The sequence below is a fragment of the Narcine bancroftii genome, chromosome 12, assembly GCF_036971445.1.
Source record: "Narcine bancroftii isolate sNarBan1 chromosome 12, sNarBan1.hap1, whole genome shotgun sequence".
In the NCBI taxonomy this organism is placed as follows: Eukaryota; Metazoa; Chordata; class Chondrichthyes; order Torpediniformes; family Narcinidae; genus Narcine; species Narcine bancroftii.
In genome coordinates, this window is record NC_091480.1 from 96,548,184 (window position 1) to 96,569,817 (window position 21,634).

Below are 21,634 nucleotides of genomic sequence, written 5' to 3' on the forward strand. Positions count from 1 at the left end.
TTTATTACTGTTGTGTTGTTGACATCACAATACTGCAACTGGTCAGTTTGGTTTGGAATTTTTCCCCATTTCTTTTTTGTGTACAATCTCCATAATGTTTGGTCAAATGGATAAGAACAGGTTCTCTTTTTTGTATTTTAAATTACTGAATTAACCTGCGACTTCAGGAAGGAGTGGAATGACAACCAATCGACTGGCCAAAGCTTGCCACATAAATCCTATCACACTCTAATCTGACAACACAAGTGAGGTTCAATACCATGCATCTGTGCAAAGGAGGATTCTAGGTTCAATTCCTGCATGAATTTGAATTACTTGATATCAGCCAGGATTTAGCTTTGGCAGATGAGGTGAGTGATGAACATCAGCAACCAGTTGCTGGTGGGTATCCAATTACTTCCATTGGAATCAGCTTGTGACCATCCAGCAAAATATTAGAATTGTGGTTGGTCACAAGCTGTCTGACAACTGAATAGCATGACTGATGCTAACTAGATTGACGTTTAAAAAATGAGCCAGGTCACTTCATTAAACTGAACTCCAACAGTTGAAACAAGAGCAAATTGCAAGAATATGTGCATTTTTGAACAAACAGTTACCAATTAGAGGGTTTTGCTATAATGTAGATTAAAAATACTTGTATGACAAAATCACTACAGTGAAGACAGATTGAAATGCAGCAGGTGTAACATTTCAATTTAAAGAGAGGAGAAGCAAAATAGGGAATTATGAATTGTCACATCTGATTCTTCTTTCTTTTTTCTTTGGCTTGGCTTCACGGACGAAGATTTATGGAGGGGTAATGTCCACGTCAGCTGCAGGTTCGTTTGTGGCTGACAAGTCCGATGCGGGACAGGCAGACACGGTTGCAGCGGTTGCAAGGGAAAATTGGTTGGTTGGAGTTGGGTGTTGGGTTTTTCCTCCTTTATCTTTTGACAGTGAGGTGGGCTCTGCGGTCTTCTTCAAAGGAGGTTGCTGCCAGTCGAACTGTGAGGCGCCAAGATGCACGGTTTGAGGCGAGATCAGCCCACTGGGCTAAAGAGCTTTCTTTAGGCAGTCCTTGTACCTCTTCTTTGGTGCACCTCTGTCTCGGTGGCCAGTGGAGAGCTCACCATAAAACACGATCTTGGGAAGGCGATGGTCCTCCATTCTGGAGACGTGACCTACCCAGCGCAGTTGGATCTTCAGCAGTGTGGATTCGATGCTGTCGGCCTCTGCCATCTCGAGTACTTCGATGTTAGGAATGAAGTCGCTCCAATGAATGTTGAGGATGGAGCGGATTATATCAAATGGCTGGCATCCAGCATTATTTTTAAAATAACATGATTGGACAGAGTTTGTGCCATTGTGAAGCGAAAAGTGCTATTGTATAACTGAGGTTGATCAGATAGAATTACCAGGTGTATATTTGGCTTTTGATAAGATACTATACAAGAACTTGTGCTTTAAAAAAAGAAGCCTATATGGACAATTGTTTTAAGAGTGAAATAAGTTGTTTTTAATTTGGCATTTGCTGATGGGATGCCACAAAGATCTTAGCCTTCACAATTCATATTAATGATCTGATTGTGTACTTCCGTTGCATCCAAATTTGATACAGCGAGGCAGGCAAGTGAGCGATGCGGTGAATGCAAAGAGTCTGCATGAATTAAGTCGATTAAAAGGATTATACTGTAGGAAAATATTAAGTCAGGTACTTTGGTGAGAACAATACAAAATATTTTTTAAGCAGGAATAATACTAAAAATCCATGCTATATATTGAGGAAGGCAAATGATATGTTGGCCTATTATAGCAAAGGGTTTGGAGTATAAAAGCAAGGAAGCCTTTTCAGATTATATGGAGTTTTAACAAGACTTTAGGAGTACTGTTTGAAGTATTGATTTTGCTGTTTAGTACAACTGGATTAAAATGTGGGACAAGGGCTATGTCCTTTGAGGAAAGATTGAGCACAGTTGACCATCTCTTTGAGAATAGGATGTGATACACATGTTGGCAAGGGATAAGCAGTAGAGTTGGAGAGTTTAGCACCAGAGACGTAATGTAATGACAGGGGCTCAGTCATTTGGGGTTGAGATGAGAAACTTCTGCCAAGAGAGTTATAGGTCTTTGTATTTCTCATGATGGTTTTACACAATCATGTTTATTGAATATCAAAAAAATCATTAAATTTTTGAGTAGGTGAGAGAATCAGAAGGTGTTTGAATGGGAAAGTCGATAAGACAGGACAATCCACGATCTTATTGAATTCTGGAGGAAGCTTGAGATTCCCCATGGCAAAATCCTGTTTCACTTTTCCTTTTATTTAACGTATTTGTTAGTTCACTGCTAAGGTAGAACTTGACAGTGTTACTTCCAGAAAGACACTGAAACAATTGTGCAATTTTAATTGTGATCCAATAAAATTTGACAGGTATTTCACTTAGAAATATTGTTAGCATGCACCTAAATGACGTTAAGTTTTAATCAAGTGAAAATGAAAAAGTACCCTTCCAGTGTACCCAATCAATTCTGAAAATGTGCGACTTTGAACTTAACAAAGTTAGACCTATTGATTTCCTATTTGAACAATTGATCACAAATGACCTGATAATATCTATGCATTTGCCATGCAATTTTTCCTTAAAATTAATTAATTTTAAAATAAATTGAACAATCTAATGATCGTGCAATCTTTTGTAACTCGTGACCTAGCCACAGAAATTGGAACGAGTACTGAAAATTGGAATGTGTAGTTGTGGCACATTGCAGCATTGCCTTAACCCCTTCAACATTGGTAAGATAGGTAACAAGCTTTCCAAAGAAAGTTTTTGATCTACCTTATCTAACATGATCCTTTCTTATTTTCAGCTTTGTGCATCTGACAAGACCCTGGAGTTTGAGCGAGATTTTCGGATCAAGCATTATGCTGGACATGTTGTGTAAGTTTGATGCATCTTATAGCATCTTTCTGATAGCATCTTAGATATATGTGCAGTGTATCGTCATCTCCATGCAATATCTGTGACGAGCGAAGTAATTTTGCACTTGGAGTGGAAAAGAATTTAATTCTTTTCCTTCCAATTGACCTTGGACCTTGTAACTTTTGCCTCAGCATGAAAGCATAAATTCCCACAATATTACTTGCTCTAAACCTGTTTCAATATCACTTTGTACCTTCTGATTGTAATAAAGCCATTAAAATTTGTCATGTTCATGCTCAAATACTTTCCTGATTTTTGTCTTTTCCATCACTGTTTATTTTACAATTCTACAACTTCCAGAACACACCGTTCCCCAGCTCGTCTCTTCCCTTTACAGCATCACTGGTGACCTGTATTTTCTGTTCAGACTTGCTTCTTTGTAAAAAAAAAAAATAGCCCACTCCCTCCATCAGGCCATCTTTCTCTTCTAAGATGCTTATTTATAAACTGGTACCAAAATTAAATTTTGTAGTTACATGTCAATATGTTGTGACAGATTATGTTGTGTTTGTATATAGATATGTTTTTGGGAGATAATTTGGGAGATAAATTCTTTAAATCAGATCTTATTTAAAATACTGGAGCTCTGCTCATGCTAGACAGGCCAGCGCCAAGAGCCTTTGCAAAAGCTTTGGAAAGTGCCAAGAGACTTCACTAATGGATTGTGGTTTACAAAAAGAACTTGTCGGAGCCGCAGACTATCTGGAGTGGAACTTGCTGTTCCAAGAGGGTCATGTGATTTTGCAAGCAGAGAGAGTAAAACAGGTTTTCTCTCAGAGAGAGAGAGGGAATTCAGTTCTGCAGTTTTACAGTCAGGAGCTGAGACTGGAACACGACAAGTTGGCAAGCTTGTGGAAAACCCCATTTGGAAGATGGGTTGTGAGTGCTTAGTTCAGCGTGGTCAAAGCTCTTGTGGTTCATGCAAGAGGAGAGGACTGGCTGCCTAAGGTTTCACTTGAAATAAGAGAAACAAAAAGGAACTCAGTGGTGACCTGAAAGAAAGAGGTTATCAAATGGAAAACCCTGAGGGGGCAAGTTTCTTCGGCAAGACACTGAAGTGGCTGATTAGAAGGGATCAGTTGTGGATGTTCTGGAACAACCAATCTCTCTCTGAAAACTGACAAGAACCTTCCTGAGCAGTAACCATTTACCTATCAAGCACCAAAGCCTGGTGAACTTTATAAATGTTAAATTCTGTGCACAGTATAAGAATTGCCTGCCACCAGTAATCTTGGAAGAATGAGAAGTGAGATTGGACTGCGAACCAAAAAACTTTTCTGAACTTACACACACATTGCACACACGTGTGCTTAGAATTAGAAGGGGGTTAAGTTGGGTTAGTTAGGTCAATACTGATAAGTTAAAGTGTGATTCTGTTTTCACGTTTAAAGATATTTAAAAGCAACTTTTGTTTAAGTAATGATTTGTCTTGGTGAATATCATTTGCTGCTGGGTTTTGGTGTCCTCTGGGCTCATTACACTTGGAGATATTTGTGAAAAGGATATAAAATTGAAATTGGACAAATACCAAGAAAAATAGCAACTGCAAAGAAATGTATAGTGATATTATGGAAAGATGAGAGAGAAGTGGTATTAAGTAGATGGTAGAATGAGATGCAAAATTGTAGACCTTTGGAAAAAAATTATGTATAGTTTAAGGAATCAAGTTGAAAATTTTTATAGTATTTGGAAACCATATATAGATTTTATGGATAATTTTCCATCCACCTCTTGATAACATTTTAAACATTTTCTGTATGTTAGATCGACATTTAGGGTTGATTATTATAGGGAATTTGCTACTGTGGAAATGTGTTCCTGCTCGTGTTGTAGAGCAGAGGAAGAGTGCTTGGTACTTCTTGAAGTCTTCAAATAAAGAACCTTTTTCAGGCAAGTCCTCTAATAACTGTGATTGTGAGAAAGGTGTGGAAACATAACCCCACTGCATTAATGTATCATTTATTTTGACTTAGTATGTTTATGAAGCTTCTGTGACCAACCTTTGAGATATTTTCTCTTGTCTATGGTTCCATATAACTACAATTTGCTGTTGCTGAGGGGAAAGAGCCTTAAAGTATTTATTCAGGACTGTGGGGCAGTTTTGATGACCTCAGTAGTGTAAGGTAAAACATCATGAGATGGGAATGTGTAGGGAGTTACCCTGTACAGGGCAGTAACAAGAAGGGGAGGTGTCCTTGTACTCCTGTTAGGTAAAACATCATGAGATGGGAATGTACAGGGCTGTAACAAGATGTGAATGCATCCTTGTACTTACAAGATAAGAGAGACATTGATGGATTGAGAGGCAGGAAGCTAGCAGGGAAAGGATAGCAACAGTTTTAGTCATTGGACAAGTAATGATATGATGATGTTCTAAGCATGTATCCAAGGGTATAAAAAAATCACCATTTTGCTGATAACGGCAGAATGCATTCTCCGACTAACATGTTTAGTCGCAAGTGTTACAATCCGGTAGTAAAGAACAAAGAACCCTGATTTCGACTCAGTCTGGTGTTTGTCTCACTCATTCATGAACAAAGCAGACCTAACAGTAGTCAATTCAACGTTATTTTTTGCATTTATGTGAATTTTTTTTCCCTCCATTAAGATACTCCGTTGTTGGCTTCATTGACAAAAACAAAGACACTCTGTTCCAGGATTTCAAACGGCTAATGTACAATAGGTAAGGGAGTGGAAATAATTAAGTGAACTCAAATGAAAAAAAATGGTCTCTGCTCACAATGTTGCCAGTTGCTGAGAACTGAATGTGATTTATTATCCAATAGAAAGCAATCCAGAATTCACTGAATCGGAGATTTTCATAAAAGTAATAACTGTTCTTAAATCTAAAAAATGAAGGCTCAAAACTGATTTTAACTAATAGTCACATAGGTGACATTACATAATTATCCTTCAGAAGATCGTGCTAGCATCCAAAAAAGGCAGTTTTGCAAGGCATTATGATCTTGAGAAAATGTGTCTTGTTAAGCAGCACTAATGACTGAGAGTTCACATCCCGCTCCAGACATACAAGGCACAAACCTCTGGAACTCATGGCACCTGATGCATGATATACCTTGCTGCAGAATGACTGTTGTTCAACGAGTAGAACTACAGCCTCACTGCTCCAACAACCCGGAGTCAACCCTGACTCCTGTCTGTGGGTTTTGCACATTTTGCTTCTGACTGCGTGGGTTTCCTCCCAAGAGTCCAACCCTCTCGTCTCTTTTTGCTCCTTGTATATCTGTAAAAACTTTCACATCCCCTTCTGTGCTGCTGGCTAGCTCCCCTTTGTAGTTCATCAAGGAAAAAAAAAATGTTGGCGCTGCCAGAGTTTCCGTTAACGGCAGCGCTGCCTCTGGTGTGGACCTGGGGAGAGCGAGGAGCGGAGACGCAGTGCTCCTCCGCAGGATTCTACCGCACAGTCCTACTACCGATGGCTTCGTACAGCCTGTTAAATGAGCCGATGGGGTCTTATTTTAGAATCCTGTGACCGTGAGATCTGGGTCCAAGATGACGGCACCTGATGGCAGCAGTCTTGAAGGATTGCAGTGGACAGGTGCAGGGCACCAAAAAACTGGGGAAACATCCCCTGTTTGAGAACCAGAGGAGAGAACCCTATGGAACAGTGACCACGGTGACAGATTAGTGAGGTGCTTGGCGGCTGAGTTTTTGGCAAATTAAAGTGACGATCCATCACAGGCTGTGGCTGCTGTTGACTTGGAGTCAAAGGGCTGCTGGAGACTGATGAGACTGGCTGAAGGGGTACCAGGTATCGGAGCAGGATGCAAGAGAATGCTGAGGTCAGGAGGGGCTCCTGAGGGGATTCCTGATTGTGACGGAGGTTTGGATCTGGAGATTGGGCTGCTGATGGTCTGGACTGAAGTCTGTGTGGCTGCAGAGGCTGGGGGAGCACTGGAGGACGCATTCAGTGACTGAAGGGGCTCTCTTTTGCTTCTCTTTTCTCTGACTATAAGGGGCTGTGGGAAATTTCTGCTGATAGTGAATCTTTGCCTGCCTTACAGCAAACTAAACGCAATTTCACATAATATCACATCTGTTTCATAACATGACAATAAAAGAATCTTGAATTTCCTCTCATAATTTCATTTTTAGTGGCCTTTTGATAGCTTTAAAAAGCCTCCCAATCCTCTTGCTTCCCACTAATCTTTGCTATATTTTGCTTGTACTCTTTTTTTTCAGACATCCCTTGTCAGTCATGGTAGCCTCAGCCTCCCTTTTGAACACTTGATTGCTTGGGATGAACTTGTCCTGTGCCCTCTTTGTTAAACTCAGAAACTGCTCATCCATCATCCCCCCCAGTATCCACATCCAAATGGCTTTGGCCAGCTCCTCTCTCAAACATCTGATTTTAGTTTCTCCTCTCAAACTCCAGGGTGAATTATATCATATTATGTTCGCTGCCTCCTGGAAGTTCCTTTATCCTTATTCCTTTGTCTTTTGTTAAATCAGGGAGAAGAACATAATGCCCAATCCAGAATTGCATTTCCCCTAGTTGACTCAGCCATAAGCTGCTCTAAAGAAACTGTCCCTCAGGCATTCTATAAATTCCTTCTCTTGGAATCCAGCACCAACCAAATTTCCCCAATCCACTTGCATGTTGAAATCCCCCATGACTCTTATAGCTTTGCCCTTTTTGCATGGCTTTTCTCTCTCCAATTTGTATGCCAGCTCCTGGAGGCCTGTTTATAACCACCCCACCCCCTCCAGCAGGGTCTTTTTCAGTTTCTTAGCTCTGCCCACAGGGATTTTACGTCTTCCAATCCTCTATTTCTTTCCTGTCCCCCACCTCGCACCCTACTTCCTCCACCACCCGCCATCCGTCTTGTTCACATAACAGCCAAGCATACGGTTCTTAAATCAGTTGAATCAGATTTTTAATCCTCAAATCCAAGTGAGCCAGTTCCCCATGTGAGCCATTTTTGTTTCCAACCATTTCTCAAAAAGCTGCTCCCATCTCACGAGCTGTTTTGGAGGAATTGAATTGATAAAAATAATGCTGGTATTTTCTCAGACAATTGTATTGTAAGAATTATTGTGAGCATCATGTACTGTTTTTTTTAATCCATTGATATTGACTCTGCAAGAGGAATGGCCATAAACAGGTGAAAATGTCAGTGGCTTCAGAGGTGGCCGTATCATCGCAAACAAAGGGAAATGAAGTATCATGGAGTGAGTTTGGAAAGTCCTTCAACATGAATTGGGAGGATTGAGTAGAGTTCATCTGATTGGGAGAGTTGTGGATGTCTGAGCTGTGGATAAGATGGAAAGTTGCAATGGATTGCAAAGGAAACTATCACCCAATGACCTCATAGGGAAGTTGTTAGAAGCTATTGTTAAAAATGTTATACCAGGATACACAAAAAAAATCAAAGATATTGAGCAAAGTCAATTTATCAGAGTTCTTTGAAGAAGTAGCATGCTGTGAATATTGAGCAGCCAGTGGATTAGCTGTACTTAGATTTCCAAAGACATTTATTTTGGACAATAAAAGCTTCTGGTGTAAGACCTATCATTTATTAGCCATATTACTATAAATGGAGAACAGTGATGAATAGGACTTTTTGTGGATGGCAAGTGCCTTGACATTTTACAGTTTGTAAAAAAAAAAAAAAAAAAAAAAAAAAATTGTGGTAAGAGCTAAATTTGCAGATGATATAAAGGTCAGAATGTAAATTATGAAGAAAAACACAGAGGATACAAAGTGCTATTGATAGGTTTACTGGATGAGTAATATATAATGTGGGGGGGGAAAATGATATTGTCAATTTTGACAGAAGGATTAAAACTTTACCCAAATTGTGAGAGATTGCAGAACGTGGAGATATATCACCCACAGAAAGCTATTATTAGTTAAAGCAAGTAGTTAAGAAAACTAACAATGTTATTTCTGGTTATGTGGTCAGATGTGATTAAGGAGATTGTGCCTCGATCACATAGGGGATCAGTAGGGCCACACATGGAGTACTATGCACAGTGTTGGTCTCCCTGTTTAAAGGAAGCTCCTAATGCACTGGAAATAGTTGAGGGAAGGATAACTAGACTAGTACCCAAAATGTTGGTTTCTCTTGAGGAAAGGTTGAAAGTGCAAGACCCTGAGGTGTCTTGATGGGATGAATAGGGAGGGAATATTTCCTTTTGGTAGAGTTTAGAGCTAAGGACATGTTTAAAAACAAAGGGTTGCCCATTTCAGGAAGAGTGGCAAAATAATGTTTTTTATTCTGAGAGGCCCAAGTGTTTTTTGAAATTCTTTTTCCTTAAAGGCAGTGGAAATAATCTTTGAATATTTTTAAGACAAAGGTTGATAAATACTTGATGAGCAAAGAAGTGGAAGGGTAATGTGGGTAAAAGGGAATTTAGAGTCGAGCTCCTCAAGCCTTGATCTGAATAAATGGCAGAGAAGGTTTGAGGAGCTGAGTGGCCTCTAATCCTACTCCTAAATTAACAATTCAGGCTTCCAAGTTGTACTCTCCAAGTGCTGTCATTTTCTCTGGCAAAAAATTGAGCAGTATTCCAATCATTTTGACACCGTGTCACAATAATTAAAGTAATTTTGGATGGGCAAAATGAGTACCTTTTCTGTACTTTGAACATAATATAAGTGAATTCATTCCAGAATGATTACAAACTTGACCTAAGTTACTTTCACCCTCCCTTCAAATAAAATTTCTAATGGACTCTAGTATTTGATGTTTTGATCTGCTGCAGTGGCATATTTGGTACTGAACATGATGCAGGATTTGAAGGGTGATTACGTATTTGCAGATTAGATTCTGGTGGTGTGTTTTGGCATGGTGGGGATTTTTTCATGCAGTGGTTCTCAATCTTTTTTTCCACTCACATACCACCTTAAGTAATCCCTTACCAACCACAATAACCCCAGTAGGTGGTCTGTGACTAGTAAGGGATTAATTAAGGTGGTATGTGTGGAAAAATGAAAGGTTGAGAACCACCGTTTTAGAGGATGGTTAATAGCTTTGATCCCAGATCTTAAATTGAGTAGCACAGATGCATTGGACGTAAAATATCCACGTGTGGCTATTGAAGTAAGTAAACAATTTTTATTGTGTGCTGTAATAAATTGTTTTCAATAATCAAACCATCCAAGCTTGGCTTGAAAAAACACTTTTCTGCCCTCTCATTATACATGATTTTTGGATCACTGGTGTGTTTGTGAGATCTAATTAAATAATTTTCTATCCATGTAACCAGCTCTAATCCTGTGCTGAAGAATATGTGGCCAGAGGGAAAACTCAGTATCACTGAAGTGACAAAACGTCCTTTAACTGCTGCCACTTTGTTTAAAAACTCCATGATTGCACTGGTAGAAAACTTGGAATCAAAAGTAAGTAAAACATAAACATCAGGGTTTGACATTTTCACTTCATTTAATTTTCCTGCGGCATAAGAATGAAGGAAGCAATATTTATGATGAAATTATCTTTACAATAGTGTTCAATTCTATTAGTTTTGGATTTTTTTTTTAAATTTAGACATGCTGCACAGTAACAGGCCCTTTCAGCCCACGATCCCATTCCTCCCAATTACACCTAATTGACCTACAACCCTGGTACATTTCGAACAGTGGGAGGAAACCAGAGCCCTTGGAGGAAACCCACGCAGATGTGGGGGGAGAATGTACCAACTCCTTAAATAAAGTGTGGGATTCAAATCCCTGTCCCAAACGCTGGCGTGTAATAGCATTGCGCTAACAAATATGCGCACAGTGCCTAATAATGAATAAAATTTACTTAATTATACTTCAATTCACAGTAAAAGGTACTGGCATCAGCTGAAACACAAATCAGTATGAGTACCGCAATGTATATTAAATGAAAATCAAGTCAAAGCATGTTGCTGTCTTACAGGAATATCCTCAAGCTGCAACAATGCCCCATATCCAAAGTTTCCAAAGGTATTGAGATTAAATAAATAGGCAGAATGAAATATCTTCCAGCAAAGATAGATAGAGGAATGTTTCTCACCCTTGGATCCAAATGTCAAGATTACTTTAGACCACACATGTCAAACTCTGGCCCTCGATATAATTATATTTTGCCCGCAAGATCATATCAAAAATGTATTAGAGGTGTCCCGCTGGCCGCCACGCCAGTATAGCGCATGCACAGTAACCACTGTGTCCCAGGGTGAGAGAGAGAGAGAAAAATCCTGGTCCTTGAAAAGCAATGGTGGGTAGTTTTATAAACACGCTGTCGCGTCCCCCCGCCCACCCCCCCACCGCAGCGCAGCCTGGCCGGTGTCAGGGGAAGCCAAGGCCGCTTCCCAGCGCCCGGAACCCCAGTGGCACAGCGTTTCTTGGAGCTGCAGATGGAGTCGGGACGCCGGAGGGAAGATTGGGGCTCCCCGCCGGGCGATGGGGGCGCCGGCCGCCCTGCGCCTTCCCACCGGACCAGCGGCGGGTGCCCAGAGTACACGTGGAGAGCGAGGCTGGTCGGGCAGGTAGGGTGGAACCCCCCCCCCGCCAATCTCGGGAGTGGCGTGGGCTGGATCGGGATTAGCCACACTCACCTGCTCCTCCACCGCTGACCGGGATCCCAGCGCGGTCCTGAGCGCGGAGACTGCCCTGGAAAAGTCCTGGGACACCGGCACGGAAAGAAGAGCAGGGTCCATAGAACATTACAGATCAGAAACAGGCCCTTCGGCCCTCGTGAACACCCAACACTGGAGAAACTCAGCGGGTTAAACCGTATCCTTTATCCAGCAGAGAGGTACCTGACAATGTTTGGCCCTTGATCCCCCTCATCAATGTATGAGCGAAAGTCTGTGGTTCTCGTAAAAACACCAGAAGGGAGAAACTCAGCAGGTCAAAGGGGGTCCGGGAGAAACTCGGCAGGTCAAAGGGGGTCCGGGAGAAACTCAGCAGGTCAAGGGGGGTCCGGGAGAAACTTGGCAGGTCAAAGGGGGTCCGGGAGAAACTCAGCAGGTCAAGGGGGGTCCGGGAGAAACTCAGCAGGTCAAGGGGGGTCCGGCAGAAACTCAGGGGGGGCCTGACTTCGCCAGGACCGTTGCCCACTCCCCCTCCCTGCCGCAGGCCGACCCGCGACTCACGGTGACGGGGCCGCTGATCCGCAGAGATGCCGCCCTGCAGCGAGAGCCGATGCCCCCGCACTGTCGTTGTCCCACCCGATCGCCCGCAAACGCCGCCCTCCCGCACACAGGCCTGAGTAAGGATTATGAACTTTAATCTCAGGATAAAACGATCTTCTAATAGTTTCATGTCACAGTGATAAATATATTCCTGGTTAAAAATGGTCCTGCACCTGGATACAAGATCATTAGGCATAAAACTTGTAAAGTGTGTAAATCAAAGGATATCTGTACCAATGGAAAAAGGGTATGGCAAATAACCCTGCTAGAGTTCATGCCCACAATCAGTCACCCATTTGATTGTTTCAGGAATCATGTTATTCTCCCACATTCTCAATAGCCCTCAGATTTTACTATTCGACAGCACACTAGCAACATTTGACAAATCCTCTATAGAGAAATATTATTTATTGAATATTTTATTTCTCATTTGTTAATGCTTCTGGAAAGAGTTTATCCAAAACTATTATTAAACATTTATTTTAATAAGAAAAAGTTTAACATTACATATGTTGAAAGAAGAGAAAACATGCAGATGTTGTTGAAAATTTTCGATAAATATTTAGTTCGGCCCTCGACTTAGTCCAAGTTTTTAATTTTGGCCCTCTGTGAATTTGAGTTTGACACCCCTGCTTTAGACCATTTGCCAACCCCAAGAGAGATGTGAAACTGTTTAAGATGAATGTGTAAAATATTGCACTAAAACAATGAGTTCATGTTTAAATTGGTAATGATTTTTTTAATAATTGTGGTTTAAAAGTAAAATTTCATTGATACCTACTTCCCCATCTTTAAGAACCTTTCTCAAAGAAACCATGTTGTTTGTCAATGTATTCATTGTTATTGGATGTTTTCTGTAATTGGACCATTTTGTAAGTGAATTCATGTCTGAATGATGATAAAACCTAACCTGAGTTCCATCCCAAGTAGGAAGAAAATGCCAGAGAAAATTGTGTGATGGTTGCAGGAACAATTTGGTCAACATTTTTTTTACAAAATGAAAAGTTAAAAGCAGGAACTATGATTAAAATCCCAAATTAAATTCCATTTCTTTGTAGGAAAGGAATCTCTACATTAAGTATTTTATTTTTTTCTTATGTTATTGGACGTGAAAGTTTTCAGTGTTGTTTTTAGGGAGCTGGAATCACGAATATCTATGTGGATGAAAGTAATTGGATGACGGGTGCAGAGTGTTGCCAATATGTTCTATCACACCATTTTTGTTGGATTGTGATTTATTAAGCCATTGATATAATGTATGTAGGTTTAGGATCCAGTGGGATTGATTGTTCCTCGGAGAAACTCGATGTGGTTTAGTAGTATGAATGTAAATCTCATTCTGAAGCTCGATGCCAAACTTTTGCATCAATATTATCAAAAAAAGGCTTTGGGATGAAAACTGGAATTGCTTGAAATAAATATTTAAAAACTTGGGTAATATTATCATTTTAACTGCATTAAATACGACCTCTTAAAGGAAATGATAAAGGAGACCATCTAGAAAAAGACAATCTCACACTCAAATAGAGGAGAAAAAGTGAGTTTCTATAAATCTGTAAATCATTCAGTAAATTTGTATGTGAAATTATCTGACAATCTTTAATGGAACTTGAGTGTAGATAGGGACTTGCATATTAATCAGAAAAATTTCACTTTTATCAAGGTTTAATTTGTATCCAGAGAAAGAGCTGAATTGAGAAAACACATTGACCTTTTGGGATCTGAAATATAAACTAATAGGTCATCTGCAAGCAAAGAAACGCCATTTCTGACAATGACTTAAACCTCAAGGGCTATTGCCAAAGATTCTAAAGCTAGATCAAATAGCAAGAGGCTATGGGGCCATTCCTGTCTACTTCCTCCAAACAGCCTAAATAAGGATTTTTTTATTATTAGTAACCTCCATAGTTAAGGGGTACAGTAAATCAACGTAAACCATGATATAAAGCCCATACCAAAATTAAATCTCCTTAACATTTCTGTTCTAAGCAGATTCCCTTCAATCGTGAAGTTGTGACCTCTTGTTCTAGACTCTCCCACTATGGGAGAAACAATTTTTCTCCATCTACTCTGCTTCAGCCCATGTGCAGTTTGACAACTCTTTTGAGAGAAACAAAGTCCCAAACTTCAGCACCACATAAATAATTCAGATGGCTTAAAATAATCACCATAGCTTCATTGTGTTTGGCTTGTCAGAGATTTGTATGGTCTCCCTGCCAGTGGGTCTGACATGGGAATATTAAAACTCCATTCTAATCATCTGATGAGCACAGCCTGAAAGAGGGAAGTTCTGTTATCTTTGTATAATGTCCTTCATGACCTGATTGATAACATTGTTGTGGAAAGTGGTTTTTGATGAGCTTTTATTTGTCACATATTATGCTCCTAGGATTGCTTTTAGTTGGAAGGAGTGAAACAGAATCTTGGCTGGTTCCTTCTGATTTACTCGAAGGAACATTAACCGATGGTGATTGATTACACTCAGATTCAAGTTTTCATATCTGCAGTCTCAAAAACTCTCTGTTTGTTATCCATCTATAATGAGTTATCCTTTTGTTTGTTATCCATCTATAATGAGTGAACCCTTGAATGTCATTGAAATGTACCTGTTAATTTGTGGGAACAATTTCTTCAGAGCATTGATGCAGAAAATATAAATTTTCTTAACATGGGACAAAAGGAAATCAACATTAATTTATTAAATTCCTAGTAAGGTCGCCATGGAAATTTCAGTTCAAATATTCAGTTATGAATTGATGCAATACACAAATGTGCTGTAGAAACTAAGGGCCCAAGCCCAAAAACGTTGGTGACCCTTTCTTTTCAGTGTATGTTTCGTGCCTTGCTGAGTTTCTGTAGCACAGTTATGTGCTGTACGTGACCCTTGGATCTTGTTTAACGGTAATGAATTGACATTGTAATGCAGAAGATTTGAATCAAAACCTGATTCACACTATGGTATTTTAACTGCTCTGTAAAGTGAACATAAACCAAATGTGAAATTGAAGTGTTAGTATTTTAAAACTAGTTTCTATCATTTTTTTTTCCTTAAGATGGCTTGAATCCTGATTTGAATTGACTCTCTGGAGGTGATGCCTCTGGCCAAATTCTCAGTCAGTGGTTCTCTGGATGTAGAACATCGATCAAATATCAAATTTACAGCTTCAGAGCTTTTTTTTGCCAGCTGAGAGTGGAGATTTTGAAAGCATTTGTCTCTCAGATCATTCTCGGTCTCTTTCCCTCGGAAGGTCAATCCTGATTTTGCCCATCCATGGGTTCTTTATTGTATCCAAATTAGATTATCGAGCAGCATGTCTGTGCAATGTGGGAGGAAATCCAGGAAAAAGGCATGCAGTCAAACGAAGGCCATGTGCAGATCAGAATAACGGGACAGCTGCGCCATTAGCAGTGCCATTGTGCCCTCTTTAAGGTTGCTCTACTCCCCTTCCTCACCAACCCACTCCATCATCCATCCAAACAGAATGCCCTGATTGGCAATGATGTTGTTCTCTGACACTCCCACATGCAAATCATGTGAGAAATATGGGAGAGTGAAACTGGCCAAGTTCTCCTCGGGGGCAGGAGGGGAAAGAACAGTCATTGTTCCCAATGAACCATCTCTAAAATAACCATGGAAAATGCTTATCAAATCAAGCAGTCTGCGGAAAGAAAAACTCTCTTCAGGATGAGTAGCCATGATCAGAAAAGAGAAAGAGCAAACAAAGCTGTGAAAAACTCCAATAGTCTGCTGCCCAACCATTCAGAAATCACGACGGTTTTGTGCCTGGTTCACCAATTAATATTTGCCATGTCCCTAACCCCATCTTGCCCAGCCATGGTTTTCACAGGCCAATTAACCTTATTTGGCCCTTGGGGAAATTTAATTTTTCTGGGGGAAAAATTGTAACGCAGATATAATTCTACCCCTTCTGAAGAGAGGAAATGCAACAATCCGTGCCTGTAGTGAAATGATTGAGATTAATGAAATACGTCGAGGTGCAGATGATGGGCCCTTGTATTTTGTTCCATATCTTTTTATTTTTGGGTTTCTTTTGATTGTTTTTACTTAAGACCCCTTAAGGGTTTGTGACTTTACCGATATTTGGTTACTTGTTTAATTTATATAATATTTTCTTTGTTGTGGGAGGGAGGGGAGAGGGGCGGGAAAAAATAGATTCTGCATGTTATATACTATTGTTGAAAGAGATTGTGTTTGGATTTGAATGTCTTTGAAAACCAAAAATAAAATAATTTTAAAAAAAAAAGAATTATCTGTAGCGGTTTCAGCAAAGTTTTCCAAGAGATATTGTAAAAAAGATTCTCCCTGAATTTTATAATAATGTCTGGATATGCAATTATCAACTTACAGACATGTGTTTCTGAAGACAGAATGTTGGGCTGGACAATGTGGACGTACCTATTTTAAGGGGAGAGGAGAATTATTTCTTTTGGAATAATTGTTCCTGTTTTAAACATGTTCACTGATACTTAATTACAAACCTAATTGTTGCAAGATATTGCTGTGATGCTTCTAAATACAGGATTGCACATGAATGCATCTGTTATATTAAAAAAAAAGATGATCAACAGTTGAATTGAGTGAATCCCTGATTATGGATATTAATTTATAAATTTCAATTTTTGTTCAACAGGAGCCTTACTATGTTCGATGTATTAAGCCCAATGATCAGAAATCTCCACTCCTGTTTGACGAGTATCGTTGCCAACACCAGGTGGAATATTTAGGTTTAATGGAAAATGTGCGTGTTCGAAGGGCAGGGTTTGCTTACAGACAGACTTATGAAAGATTCCTGCAGAGGTAAAAATTTATGATCAAATCCAGGATGTAACTAGGAAAATGTATAACTAATTGTGTAATAGCCATAACATTGTTATATTTTATGTTCAACCATCAAAAAGTGAGATATCCAAAATGATCCTTCATTCTTCTTCCTCCTTTATTATTCATATTGAGTAGTCTTGGAATCTTTAGTCTTGGAGTTCTAAGACTTGATCCTAATGGATTAACAAAGTTATTTTTGGAATAAAACAAAAGTCTGCAGAAGTCAAAACAATGCTGGAGAAACTCAGCAAGTCAAACAGCGTATATAGCAAAGATAAAGATACACAACCAACGTTTTGGGCCTGAGCCCTTCATCGAGGTATGAGAAAAATGTAGCCAGGCACCTGAATAAAATGATGAGGGGGCCGGGGAAGAGCACAGTCCCACAACCAGGAGGTAGGTAAGGAAGGGAGGGCACAAGGGAGAGGGGAGATGGCTCTAAAGGGAGAGGTCAATGTTAATACCTTGGAGAGTGCCCAGATATTAGAATTTGTTCATCTAATTTATGGGTGGCCTTAGTTTGGAAGTTATTTTTGGATCTTGATATTATTCAAATTGAAATCAATATCTTTTGGGCAGTTTTTACATTTGTTAGTGCCATCCATCTTGGTGGAGAGTCCGTTGGTTTTGGAATATATTCTCCTACGCTTCCAATTTACCTTGGTGATGCCCTATAAAAAGTTAATATGCTATCGGCTGGTGCACTTTAATATATTTTAGATCACTGGTTCCCAACCTTTTCCTTCCAACTCACATACCACTTTAAGTATTCCCTATGCCATAGGTGCTTTGTGATTAGTAAGGCATTGCTTAAGGTGGGATGTGGGTGGAAAGAAATAAATTTGAAAACCACTGTTTTAATCGTCCCTAATTGACTCGTTATGTGCACGGTTTCTTAACTCCAAAGGAAATGGGCCAATGACAATTTTTCTCAAGCAAAATATTCCAGTAACAATTGGGTCTAGAGCAGAGGTTCTCCACCTTCCCTTCCCACTCACATCCCACCTTAAGCAATCCCTTGCTAATCACAGAGCACCAATGACATAGAGAATACTTAAAATGGGATGTGAGAGGGAAGAAAAAGGTTGGGAACCACTGTTTTTTAGATGCTCTGGAGTCAGGGCATCACCAGTCCTGATACAGACATCACTTCAGCAAATTTAAAAATTGCCCTATAGACTAAAGTGCCTTTCTCACACTTGCAAGTGATCCCAGGAATCAAATGCCAATCGGCCTTTAAGGTGGCAAGTCCGAAAACAAAATCAGCTCCACGGTGGCGTCAGACGATGCCATCTCACGCCAGGGGTTGACGGCCTCGACCCCTAGTACAATCCCCAGCATGAGTGCAGAAAGAAAAGATTAAAATGAAGGTATAAACTTTGTCGTGGGAAAGTTGCAGTGCGAGAGAGAGAGAGAGGAAATGAACTGCAATAAATAGCAATAGCAGACAATTTTTAAACAGCTTGGGAAAATTGGTCGCACTGTAGCGCACAATTTATAAAGACCATGGGGGGAAAAAAGCAATGGTGGACCTGACTTTCCAGAATGCTGTGCGGCAGAGAAATCCTTCTATAAATCCTCCATGCATGTAGCCGGGCATACAGCCTTTTCCCTGCCACATGGTATTCTGGGAGGGCAAGTCCACCATCGCTTCCCCCACCCCCCCCCCCATGGTATTTATAAATTATACACAATAGCTCTACCAACTTCCCCACACTATATAAATTGAGCACTCTAGTGCTACAAACTTTCCCACCCTGTTTAAAAATTGTCCGCTATTACTATTTATTGCTCGCACTTTCCCATGGTCCCTTATAAAAGTTTATATCGGTTGGCACAACAACAATGTAGGCTAAAGAGCTCATACTGTGCTGTACATAAAGCTTAATTATGTTATAATTAGGCATGATTAATTTTGTTCAAATATAAGATCATAATACATTGATCAGGGTTTAAGGCAGATTCACCATCATTCGATGCGTCATGACATCACGAGTAGGAGGAGGAACACTCCTAACCCTGGGGGATGGCTCCTCGTGTGAAAGGGTTCACTGTCTCAGTTAGGAGTGGTCAAGTGTGAAAAGCAGGACCCCCCCATTCCTATCCTGAGACACTGAGCAGCCAATTTAGTGGGATGCAAGTGTGAAAGGGGCTTACACATTGCCAATTTGTGAATCTTCTTCTTTGGCTTGGCTTCGCGGACGAAGATTTATGGAGGGGGTAAAAAGTCCACGTCAGCTGCAGGCTTGTTTGTGGCTGACAAGTCCGATGCGGGACATAATTAAACATAATTATAACCACTGGATGGCGCTCAGCAGTAAAGTGTTTCTCTGGTTCTGAGGTGGTTCTGTTAAGAGTCCATGGAACACTCGCAGAGAAGTGATGGTAGATCAATTCTGTCATGCTACTTCTGCTAAATTTGCCTTCCTTCCCTAAAATGGTTGTGGAAATTGGATTGTGTGTAGATAAACAAACGTTCACGCAGGACAGACACAAAATGCAAGTGGTCGAATCTGAAGTGAGTGTCACTAAAGGAATGACATTGAAAACAACATGAAGGAATTCACGGCCCAAGCTGCTCTGCACCTCCACATTGTAGAAATTTTAAAAAACCTAAAGGCTCGGACATTTCTAGGCATGAGGCATAAAGAGGAAAGAAGCCCAATTCACAATATCCTTCAAAAATCTGATTGATGCTGGAAATATGTGAAAACGTTAATCACTTGGGAGCTGAACTTCTCCACTCGTGCATTCAAGATTGAAGAGGAGTTGGATTTGCATCCCCAATAGTAATCTTGCCCATTATTTTCAGTCATACTATTGAGGTTTTTTTTATATTTTTTTTCCAAAGCATGCTCTTGTTCTTAACCACTTCACCCCCCCCCCCCCCACACACTTTAAGATGCTTCTAAAACACCACACTTTTGCCAGTCTCTTGGTCAGTCAGTCATTTATCTTGCTACTTCACTGTGTGTCACATTGTGCATCCTGATACTCCTGTTAACTGTTAAAAGTGCGATTTTAATGTATTGTAATTAGATCTTTGGAACTTGGAACAGTCCAGAACTAGGCCTTTTGATCCATGATATCCAAATTAAACTAAAATTCTGCTTGCACGAGATACTTATCCTTATCATCCCTGCATATTCATCTGTCTATTTAGAACTCTCTTAAACGCGACTATTGTATCTGCTTCCACCACGACACCTGACAGCAGTTCCAACACCTACTAGTCTGTGTAAAGAAACTTGCCCCACACGTTTTTTTCCAAATACCCCCCCCCCCCCCACCCAATGCCCTCACCCATGTGACATTTTTTTCCTTGAGAGACAAAAAATTGACTGTGTACTGAAAGTAGTACATTCAGCATAGCGGTTAGTGCCACGTCCTTACAGCGCCAGCAATCATGACCAGACCTGGATTCGAATTCCATGCTGTCTGTAAGGAGTTTGTACGTTCTCCCTGTGTCTGCATGGGTTTTCTCCGGGGCCCTCCGGTTTCCTCCCACCTTTCAAAAACGTTCCGGGGTGTAGGTTAATGGGGTGTAAATTGAGCTGCACGACCCATAGGGCCAAATTGGCCTGTTACTGTGCTATATGTCTTTTTTTAAATTTAAATTCTTTATTTTTTAAATTGCCCTATATGTCCTGCCTCTTCCCATAGATCATACCCTCTAATCCAGGCAGCACCCGGTAAATCTCTCCTATATCCTTTCCAAAGCCTCCTCATCCTTCCTCCCGTGGGGTGACCAATATTGCGTATGATACTCCAAGTGCAGCCTTATCAAAGTTTTACACCGCTGCAACATGACTTCCTTCCTCTTCTAGTCCTCATCCTGACAAATGTAGCATGGCATATGCCTGCTTTTATCATACTTGAGTCCACTTTCAAGGCTCTGTGGACCTGGACCCCCAAATCTCTCTGCACGTCCATACTTTTAAGTGTGCCAGCATTAACTGTATATTTTCTCATTGAATTTGATCTCCTAAAGTGTAACATCTCACACTTGTCTGGATTAAGCTGGAACAGTAGAACAATCAGCCTCGATTCTCTTCCAACATTCAGTTTAATAATCGGTGCCCTCCATCCCTGCTTCATTTCCCAGTGTATCTCCGTATCCCACAATATCAGTCTTTCCCTCCCAAACGATCCTTCCAAGTGAAGCCATGTTTCTACTCTATCTGATGCTCCCATTATGGCCTTCTCTACGTTGAAGAGACTGGACGCAGACTGGGAGATCGCTCCACTGAGCCGCCTTCGCTCTGCCCACATCAATGACCGGAATCTCCCAGTGGCTAACCATTTTAATTCTGCACCCCACTCCCGTGCTGACATATCTGTTCATGGCCTCATACTGTCAAACAAAGAGCATCCGTAAATTGAAGGAACAACATCTAGTATTCTGTCTGGGCCCTCTCCAACCGGATGGCATTAACATAGACTTATCCAGTTTCTGCTAGCCCGCTCCCTATTCTCCCTCTCTTCCCCATCCCTCTTTTTCACTCCAGCTCTCCACCCCCTTCCCTCTCCATTCATAGAGCCATCCCCCCTCCCCCTGTTTGCCGGTGTGCCCTCCCTCCCTTATCACCTCCTGCCTTTGGAACTGTGCTCCTCCCCTGACCCTCCCACTACAGTGTTGTGTTTTGCCCCGGTCTTTCAAGGTTTGTTTGGATCGAATCCAAGATCCACAGCCCTTTGG

General features: G+C 40.7%; 1 protein-coding gene across 9 annotated transcripts in view; it reads left to right on the forward strand.

The window, feature by feature from the left end:
• LOC138746709 (unconventional myosin-Id-like) overlaps positions 1-21,634 on the forward strand; it is a 303,031-nt gene that overhangs the window by 74,006 nt on the left and 207,391 nt on the right. For all 9 annotated transcript variants that reach the window (XR_011347053.1, XR_011347055.1, XM_069905032.1 and 6 more), the window contains exons 12-15: positions 2,851-2,921; positions 5,572-5,646; positions 10,197-10,329; positions 16,745-16,911. Coding sequence is in view for 7 of the 9 variants with exons in the window: in XM_069905032.1 (XP_069761133.1) it covers positions 2,851-2,921; positions 5,572-5,646; positions 10,197-10,329; positions 16,745-16,911 (446 nt within the window). In the remaining 2 variants the exon portion in view is untranslated. The remainder of the gene's footprint in view (positions 1-2,850; positions 2,922-5,571; positions 5,647-10,196; positions 10,330-16,744; positions 16,912-21,634) is intronic.